Source organism: Panicum hallii, chromosome 4 (assembly GCF_002211085.1).
Source record: "Panicum hallii strain FIL2 chromosome 4, PHallii_v3.1, whole genome shotgun sequence".
NCBI classification, from domain to species: domain Eukaryota; kingdom Viridiplantae; phylum Streptophyta; class Magnoliopsida; order Poales; family Poaceae; genus Panicum; species Panicum hallii.
In genome coordinates, this window is record NC_038045.1 from 26,681,169 (window position 1) to 26,691,299 (window position 10,131).

The window sequence follows — 10,131 nt, forward strand, 5'->3', positions numbered from 1 at the left end:
TTTTCTTTTATTTATGCTTTTAAAAACTGAGCATTGGGCATTGGGGTGTTGATGTTCAAATAGCTCAATTAGCAATCGCGGGACAAACAAAGAGAAAATTAGAAGAAAATTCAAAAGGGAAATGCCAATTGAACCACGAACAAAACACTGCTTGCAAAATGTCACAACCATAGCTAAGCAGGCACGATAATCAGGTTCATATTATTCTGGCCAAAACATGCCCACAAACATTGTTTCCACTGGTAAGCAAGATGATTGATCATCGGAACCCCAAATCGAAATGATCATATCTAATCAGCATAAACCCTTCACAGCAGCACCAGCAGCACGATCACCGGCACCGCGGCGGCCACTGCCGTGCCAAGACTCCAAGACGCCGTGTCCCTCGCTCCGTTGTTCTTCTGATCTGCAGGCGGCTGGCTGTCCTCGGCGTCTGGCGAAGCCGCAGGGGTGTCCTCTGGTGTCGGCGCGGGGCGACGCCTGGGTGTAGGTGGAATCGCCGGCGCCACGACCGGCGCAAGGTCTGGCGGTGTATGTGCATGTGCAGGCGGCGAGGCCGGCGCAATGGCAGGCGGGGGTGGATGTGCAGGCGACGAGGCCGGCGCAGGAGCGGGGGAGGTGCGGCCCTGGCCGTTGTTGAACAGCTCCCTCGGCAGCAACACGGCGTCGATGAGGTAGACGGCGAGGGGCGCCTTGTCGACCAGAGTCTTGGTCACCTTGGCCGCGCTCGTGGACGCCGACGACAGTTTCACCGTGTTCCCGTCGGCATGGACGGTGAGGTTGTACTTGTAGCCCTTGGATCCGTCAGTGGCAAGTGTGTTCACGTCGCCATTGATCGCTTTGAGAGACTGCGCGGAGTAGTGCGCCGCCACGACGTGGTACAGCAGGAGGGCGACCTGGTCGTCGGCGCTGAGGTTCCTGAAGCTGGGGTTGAAGGCCGCCACCGCCTTGTCGCCCGGGCAGAAAATGGTGAGCCCACCGGCGCCGCCTGCGCTGCGCTCGAACGTCGCGGCCGCATCGGCCGTCGAGTCAAGGAGACCGGCGAAGCCCCCGCACCCGTTCTTGAACAGGAGATCCGCCAACCTCGGCGCCGCGTCGGGTGGCGGTACCGCCGCCGGCGCCGGCGCCCCGGCCAGCGGCGCTGGAGACCAGATCAGGGCGCTCACCTGCAGGACGGCGATGTCGTAGGGCGCTTCCTGGATGGATTTCTGGTAGAACGCGGCTGGCAGCGCGTTCGAGGGACCGGACAGTGCGAACGCCACACGCCCACCGCGGAACACGGTGATGTTCACGATTCCTTCGCTTGCCTGCGCCTTGCCGGTGGCCTGGTAGAGGCTAGTAGCCTGAGCGAAACCGCCTTGGATGCTACCGAGCTTGGTGGCATCGAAGTAGTCCAAGAGGACATGGAGGTAGATCACGTGCTCGAGGTCCTTCGGCTGGAGTTTCTGCGCCTTGAGCTGCGCCATCACGGCGTTGTCGACGGCGAGGACGGTGATGGTGTTGCGGCGGTCGATCTCCGCCGCGGCGCCGGTGCTTGTCAGCGCGGCGCTGAACTCGGTGAAGTACGGGTGGAGCGCGAGGATGTCCGTGATCTTGTGGCTTGAGGCGCCATGGCACGACGGGGACGTGGCGAGGACGAGGAGGAGGACGGCGGAGGCGGCGGCGACTCCGGCGAGACGCATTGTGCTTGGGGAACAGGAAGGTTTCTTGCGTCCCTGAGTGTGTATTTGGTTTGGCTGAGGAAAGGAAAGGTTTAGCCCCCATCTATATGTAAACCCCCAGCGTGCCAAACCAAACATGCAGCTCAAATGGTATCAAATTAAAATCACAAGGTCCATACCTCCAGAATCGAGATCCAGTGATGCAAATGAAAAAAAACAAGATGTGATCTCACAACTCACCCAACAGTCATTTTGTCGCAAATAAAGGGGAGAAGATGAGCATTTCCCTTTCACCTAGATCTAGACCATCCAACGGTCCAAGATCACCGCATCACATCTACGATAGTTTCGCGTGGATGCACAAACACCGCACTTCAAAGCCGCGTCAATGAGTTCTATATATGTTTAGGATGAGTGGATGCCATTTGTGCTCCTCCTAATGTTTAGCTGGTGTCTTGTAATTCCTCTTTCTCATCATCTTGGAAGGATGCCAGTGGAGCAAACAACTGGAAATGCTAGGTTGAGGCCTTGAGGGGGATGGTAGTGCAAGCCATAGTAATAAATGTGAGATGTGCCGTTGTTTGTATTGCAATTCTGTGTTCTGCTGGCATGTGACCATCTTTACTACTATGAATGACAAAAATGGTTGGCTGTGTAGGACGTTTGTTGAGATGGACAAATTTGCTGCAGAATACAATGCTGGAAAGGTTGGGTGCAGTTTCAACTAGTCCATCTATAGTAGTTTTCACATGAGCGTTGCTGGTGCTTCATGGGCATCGAGGGACTTTAAGTCTCTGCCTGCCTATTCATCATATACCATAGCCCATCAGTTAGGTATTTGGATATAAATTAAATCCTAAGACATTGTTTCCAAAAGTTCCTAGGGCAACCCCTAATTATACATTAACAATATTTGTGCTTTTTTATACTTTTGTAACATTTAGCATATTTAGAACTTATTTACATATAAATGTGGTCCGCGGATGCCTCGTCTTGCATAGGTTGTTTAAATTTTACACTATATACCTTTTGATAAGTCATTTCACTTGCTAAAGCGTTTGTAGTAGCCAAAAGTAGTAATCGGACAAGCTATTTGGATCCATGACAGAGAAGTGTATCAATTAATGACCAAATCCCACATGATCGATAAGCATAAACTATCAAGCCATTCAAATAGCATCAAAATGATTAGATCCACGCCTCTGAAATTGATATCAACGATCAAGAGAAAAAGAAAAAGGTGTGATCTCACAACTCGTCTGATAATTTGAAATAGGAATTTGTCTCCACAACCATCTTTTTTTATTAGATTGTACAGTACAATTCAGACACTCACAACGCACACACACTCACCCATATGAACATACATACGCAAACGTTACCCCTATGAGCATCTTCAAAGACTGAGCCGGCAAATCCTCGAGATTGATGAAATCACCATAGGTGTCTCGCTGTCGACGGGAACGTCGCCTACCACTGAAAGCACAACGCCATTAAATTCTAGAAAATTCGCTCCCACAGGGAGTCAAACTTAAGACCTGAGGTGCTAGTGAGACTCTTGTAACCACTAGGCTACACTAGGCTACAGATCCTTTCGCGTCTTCGCAATCATCTGCCCATACCGAAAGATCCAACAGACCAAGCTCACTCCATCGTATATACAATAGTTTGACCATGTCGCCAGATAAATATCATGTCATAAATGTACACAATAAAGTGCCGTATTGCATTTAAGATATGCTATTTGTGTTACCTGATGTTTAGGTAGTCACCAGGTTTTTCTTTTTTTTTTTGGCCACCTTGTGGAGAAAACAGCTGAAAATGCAAAATAAGGTGAGAAATTAATGCTGACTTCCATCATAGCTAAGCCCATTGATGGGGTTTTCCCATTAGCATCTATGGTTTTGCAGATTTAGCACACTTTTTCATGATATTTCACACATTTTCACGATCTATATATTACACATAAGAGTCGCGATCACTTGCCTTGTTTGCAAAGAGTTTTATCCAAATATATAATATATCTTCTTTTAAACACTCAAGTTGTATTGCGATTTATAAAAGCTAGTAATAATAACCTGGCAAGTTTTAGGATCCTTAAAGAGTAAAGTTGTACCAAATTAACCATGTTTTCAAAAGCCAGAATCGATGTTTTTGTGCTACACCTTGATGTTTAGCTGGCGTACAGTTCCCCATTTTATCTCCATATCTTGGCAGGTTGACAGTGGAGCAAACTGGAAATGCAAGGTGAGGAAATGTTGGTGCTAGGGGGAGTGAAAAATGTGAGATGTAGCTATGTTTGTATTACAACCAATGCGTCAGCTACATGTGAGTTGGGGCCATGTTTGCCAGCACGTATGACAAAAATGGTTGCCTTTAAGACGTTGTGATACAGATGTACATGTACATGGACAAAAATTCATCCAGAGGATACACTACTGGAAAAGGTTGGTTGGTGGAATTCTGACTAATAGTATACTGAGGACTTATTCACATGAGTGATGTTGGCGTTTTATTGGCAGCTTTGACGGAATTTATGTACCATTGATTTAATCGTAATTTACCTAGCCCACTGGACGTTTTCCGCCTCACCACATGGAAGAAAGCACAAGAATTTGTTTGGAAAGCTGCAGTTTTGTTTTGTGATTTCTTCTTGACCCATTTGTGATATGATAAGTGTTGATCTTTCCACTGATTACGTTTCACGGATCAGTAGTGGTTAGGAGTATATGGGTCCCATCATTATTATGAGATTACCAGGAGTCACAGTAATATCAATAGCTTTGTAACATTGACAAGAGGGCCTTGTTAATGACTAATTGACTACTATTGAAAATAGAATCGGGAGTTCATTCCAGCGAAAACTGGATTCAAATTTGAAAATTGTAAAAAAAATCCCCAAAGGAAAAAGAAAAACAAAGAGAAGATGTTCTAGAGACATGTAAATTTTGGGATCAAATTAAACTACAATGCATTTATGCGGTACAAAAGAAATTTAATACTTGTTAACCAAACCAAAATTGTGTATTGGTCTGGTAGTTTTTAGAATTTTCACATATGATTCTCACACTTAGCAACATTTCCGCAGGTCATCAATCATAAATGTGTGATCCCACTTTTATTTGCCCAGCTGTGAAAATATATTATTCTCCAAGAGATGTATTTAAGTATTTTTCAAGAACCTTAACATATTTACAATTTAAGAGTTGAGTTAACTATAGTATATAAAACCAAAAATAGAACAAGCCATCATAATTCATGACAGAGACAAGCTGTACCAAGTAATCATATCCATTCAGTTATATATACGGTTGACCCCATAATAATATCGCGCAAGCGCAAACGATGTGTGCAAAGCAAAGAAACTTGGTCCCTCCCAACCAAATGAGAAATTACAGCCAATCTTTCCATCTCTTGCCATACGTGACCACCCTAATGGCTCACCATGACATGGCGCCCAACGAATTTAGTAGAAGATCATGGTAGCAACCACACCCACAGCGCCGACTATGGAAGCCCCACTCCTGAGGGTAGCAACGCTGGATTGACTAGCATCAACCGGTCCCTCGGCAGGTCCCTTGGCGGCAGAGGATGCCGCAGGGGTGGATGGTGGGGGAGGGCTTGATGCATCCCCGTCAGTGGAAGAAGGTGATGAAGAGGTAGTGGTTGGCGTCGCAGCAGCTGGACCAGACTTCCTAGACGATGAGGGGGTGGGGGCGGCTTCGGGAGCCTTAGCTAGCGCAGCTTTCTTGGCAGCCTCAGGTGTCTTGGCAGGAGTAGGAGCCTTGGATGCTTTTGGTGACTCCGCTGGCGCCTTCGCCGCGCTGAGGGCAGCGACGGCGAGGATGTAGAAGAGGATCGCCACGGTGATGCGCGACATGTTTATTGGCTGGATGTGGCGAAGGAGGGAGGGTTGCAAGATTCGTTTCTTGCTTTGTGGGGTGAGTTGCAAAGGAAGATGGGGATGAATTGTTATAGGGGTCATGCTGGTAAGGTTGAGAGGATGGGAGGAACTCACGGGTGGGGATGAAGGCTGCCCAGGTGTTGCGCGCCATTGTTGTTTCAAACGGTTAGTGATCCACTGGCTTGTGGGGCCTGTCCCGTTATTATGGTTGGTGTGTCAGATGGGCCTACATTCGGCCTAGTTATTGGTGGGCCTGCAGGCTTGTTCCATCGGATGGTGATATTTTAATTATGCCGAGTGTACCAAGGCTTTACTGTTCACAACTCCCACAGTGTTGCTAGTGGCTATGGTGTTAGCTTTATCTTTGATACGTGCAGTTTATGGGACAACATCGCGCTCTGCTAGTAAGCACAAGCTATATCACGGGGGTAGTCACATCTCAAGTTCTCTTAAGCTGAGGAACAAACTGCATAAGCAGCATCAGCTATTGGCATTACATCTTTAAATTCTATCACAGGTGCATCTGAAGTATAGGTGAAGTTTCCTGATACACAATGCAGGGCTCAGGACTGAATAAATATGATTACAAAATGAAACAACAGCCAGTTTACAGTGCTTAATCCATCACCACCAGAGCAATTCCACAAGCACCTCAACTAAACTCAAGCCAGCACTTGCAATTACATCAGCAGTTCAACATTATCATACATACACTTACAATCAGAAGGGGGCATTATAGTACAAGGACCTGCAGCCTTGACCGTGCCTCCGCAGCTAAATTCAAGCGCTCCTCATTAGGGTTCTCTCTCGCAGCGGCGAGAGCTTCAGCATATGTTATCTGTTCCTGCTCTATCTTGTCAACCTCAATCTTGTCAATTTCAGTCTGAGAAGAAATTAATAATTGTTAGCTTGATATAGTCAATGCTTGGGAAAAGCATCTACTCAGTTTTCTTTGTGCTAATATTTCCATATTCAGCATCAACAACAATATTGCAAGATGAAAAATGTTATTCCATTATACAAATTTCCAGCCGAAGAACCTGTCACATTGATTGATAGTAAAAAAGTATCAGTGGCAAACGCCAGAGTGTTTCTAAAAGCAGGGCACATTCCAGAAAATGCAATTAGACTGTCGGCAACAAGCAATGAGTAACTATAAAACCCATAACACTATCTAACATTCTATCGCTAATTTTAATGGTTCAAGTAGGTCAATGGTGCTTCAAGGATGTGTGGTTACCATTGATTGAAGTGCCTCTAATTCATATGATGATGGCATACTGCCATCATAAGAGTCACCTGAAACATTCTCTGAAATTTTCTCGAATAATGCCATCAATGAGCTTATCTCAAATTCCATATTGGACATATCTCCTTGAAGATCTTCTACTTTTTTATTCGACATCTGTACCTCCCATTCCAATTTCTCTAAAGAAGCTTGTTTGTCTGCAAGCATAATCTGTGGAAGGACAGAGAAAAGATGAGAATAAAGGCTTTTCCAATCACTTAAATCAACAAACATTTTATTTTAGCATCTTAAACAAAAAAATATTTAAAATTTATGCATAGCATGTGTGAGTAGAAAATCACTATATATAAGTCATCTGAAAGAGGAATACTTACAACCCACGAAATGATTTATTTGTGCAAAAGAACAACTACACTTTACCCAATGTCTCAATCAAATCAGCTCGAGTTGTACAAAGTGTGATGCGATTCTGTGCAGAACAGCAGGCGTAGCTGATTTGCAGTTTACTCAAAATAAGGATAAGAAACTTTTCACAAACAGCATTAAACAATAACCCAGGTTTCGAACATGAACTGACATTGTAAAGCACCGCCAGAACTATGTATGTGTGAAGTGTGAATGGCTGAATGCTATGCAACTACTTGTGGCGGTGGATTTGTGCACGAGTCATTGTGACCGATGTTCTTAAAATCCTACCACTGTTTTAAATAGATGTTGTTATAGCCTTTATCCATTATGTCAAACTAAATAGAGCCCGATTATATGGTTTGATATCGATGTTGCTTAGTTGGGCCATTTTTCTGGTACTCAGAAAATCTAGTAACAGCAAGAAATTTGTCAAATCTTTAGTTAAAAGCTGCTGCCGTGCATAATTGCTAGGAAGTCCCTTTTATGTTCAGGAAATATGTATAGTACGCTTATTTTGTTACTCTATAAGTGTTCACATATCTATCTAAATTGTTCGTAAAATCAGGTAAATGAACACATATGCATAAAGGCTGTAAGGTGGGTGACCATTCATTACTTGTGCACTGCTATTCAGAACATGGTTTCTCATTTGGAGGGTAATGAGTAATGACATAGTGCCAACTTTGATGGTGGTATGCCACTCTTTTTACATCATAGTTACAAGGAAAATATCGAATTTCTACAGATTTATAGGTATTACCATGCTCATTGATTCAGACTTTCAGAGTACTAGTAAATCACTTTCTATGAGCAATTGGCAGCAGTTTACCTTTGCATCATGCAACTGAGAATTGGTAGATCTGATCAAAGCCTCTTTCTCAGCTACCTGGCGCCTCAGCTCATCAATGGTCGCATATGCCGCGTTCATCTCATTCACCGAGCTCTGAGCACACCTCAGCGCCTCCTCCTTCTCGAGCAGTTTCTTTTGCAGGTCATCGATCTGCTCGCGCAGCACGGCAACCTCATCCTTGGGTTTATTTTCAGCCCCCGACAGAGACAATGGCACGACCGAGCCATTCTCGCCGTTGGAATCTGGGGTGCTCTTCTTGGCTGCATCACCAGGGTCTCTCCGCTTTTTCGCCGACACACTCTGTGGTGACTTAACGCTCTTCAAATCGCTCGCCTGTAAGAATGAACCATCATCCATCCTCAGGTTCTAAGTAACATCGCTACCAAAGCCAAAGAACAATTATCACGATAGTTTCACAGGAGAATCGCATGCATTGAAGATTCAGTTGTATCAATCATCCCCAGCTAGGCTACAAAACATACGAAAGCTGCGAAGCTTACAAGATCTAGGGAAACTATCATTGTGAGAACGCCTAATCTGAAAGGGGGGGAATCAGCCTTTCGCCGCATTAATTTCTTCCAATCGTAACTAAACAGCGGAGGGGGACAGTCGAAGGAAATCCGCAATTTAAGGTAAAAAAGTATTAGATTCAAACATAAGCAACCAGGACCAGAACAGAATTGACCAATCCACGGTGTCCAAGAAAGAAGCACAGGGCAGAATTAATTAAGGGAGAAGGAGGAGAAGGCATGAAGGCCCGCAGCAAACCTTCTTGGCCGGCGCCGGCGTGTAGACGAGCGAGGCGCGGCGCGAGTAGGACGGGTTCACCCTCCGGTCCTGCGGCCAAGAACAACCAGCACGGGACAGCGGTCAAACGGCGCACGAGCCCAAGCAAAAGAGCCTCGGCACATGCCCCCGACCCCGGCGAGATCTGCACGCCACCCACTCACCATGAGCGACTCGACGAGCGGCACCATCTCGACGAGGTTCTTGAACAGCACCCGATCCACGTTCCCGCCGCCGCCCTCGCCGGCCGCCCCGCCCCCGCCACCGTTGCCGGCCTCCGCCGGCTGGGATCGGTCGTGCATTCCGTGGCCCGTTTCGAATCGAATCGGAATCGGGGGAGGAGAACGAGCGAATGGGGGGTGGAAATGAAATGGAACGGAATGGAATTGGGGTGGAAACGGCTTGGATGGAATGGGAAATTGGGAGTGGATGGAGAGAGAGAGAGAGTGGCTCGGGTCGGGGGTTTAAGGCTTTCCGAGACGTTGGGCTCGGGTTCCGACCGGGCCGGCCGGTTGCTTGCTTTTCTACGAAGCTTGAAGAGGAGGCTTGCCGGAAGAACAAATGAAGATGCCGCGGCTTTTGGTAAAGAGGGCAGCGCTGGGCCACTTCTTATGAGTGGGTTAACTGGGTAATGCAAGTGGGATCGAGGTGTTATGCATATAAAATTTCATTCACATCCATATCTTATCTCTAGCTAGATTGCTCTGTCGAGAGAGTAGTGGCATTTCTAGCTATCATCAGTATGAGTAAAGGGATCTATTTAGGGACAAATAAAATCTATTCATTTTTCTCAGGTATCCAATTCACAATATTATAAAGAAATTGGTTATAAAAATGGAACAGCTGCCATTACCCTCGAAAGGTAATATATACCTCTTTACGAGCAACACCGTAAATAAGCAGAACTGAAGAGACTATTTAGGCTCGAGTCGCATATTGTTTGGAGTCGTCAAAGAAATGTCTAGACTTTTAATGCTAATTATTTTATGCATAGACAATCAAAACACTACGCTTAAAAATAAATTTGACCATAAATCATCTAAACTTGGCCACTTTAAGATTACAAAAAAGATAGAATTGTGCTCCCTAAGATTTTTAAATATAAGTCATTCCAGAATTATACAAATTCAAACCTTTTCTAACACGAGATCGAGCTCAGCTCCTAGAGTAAGCCGCGCTTGAGTAGCTCGAAAATCTTGAGCTCTTCTTCATTTCTTGCAAGTAACATCTTGCTATAAATGTGGACGATAAATAAGAACTCCACGCCTCACAT

The 10,131-nt window shown here is 45.6% G+C and overlaps 3 protein-coding genes across 3 annotated transcripts; all 3 read right to left on the reverse strand.

Moving 5' to 3' along the window:
• Nucleotides 1-308: 308 nt before the first annotated feature.
• On the reverse strand, nucleotides 309-1,682 carry LOC112890415 (fasciclin-like arabinogalactan protein 1). Its single transcript, XM_025957308.1, has one exon. It carries the CDS (start codon nucleotides 1,680-1,682, stop codon nucleotides 309-311), a length of 1,374 nt encoding a protein of 457 aa, XP_025813093.1.
• A 3,445-nt stretch (nucleotides 1,683-5,127) lies between these two features.
• On the reverse strand, nucleotides 5,128-5,541 carry LOC112890416 (classical arabinogalactan protein 6-like). The gene has a single exon (XM_025957310.1). It carries the CDS (start codon nucleotides 5,539-5,541, stop codon nucleotides 5,128-5,130), a length of 414 nt encoding a protein of 137 aa, XP_025813095.1.
• A 491-nt stretch (nucleotides 5,542-6,032) lies between these two features.
• On the reverse strand, nucleotides 6,033-9,412 carry LOC112891184 (protein MICROTUBULE BINDING PROTEIN 2C). The gene is made up of 5 exons (XM_025958115.1): nucleotides 9,023-9,412; nucleotides 8,841-8,909; nucleotides 8,052-8,405; nucleotides 6,806-7,024; nucleotides 6,033-6,448 (listed from the first exon to the last, which is right to left on the reverse strand). The coding sequence occupies exons 1-5, from the start codon at nucleotides 9,158-9,160 to the stop codon at nucleotides 6,299-6,301; spliced, it is 930 nt and encodes a 309-aa protein (XP_025813900.1). The 5' UTR covers nucleotides 9,161-9,412; the 3' UTR covers nucleotides 6,033-6,298.
• Between the last annotated feature and the right edge of the window lie 719 nt (nucleotides 9,413-10,131).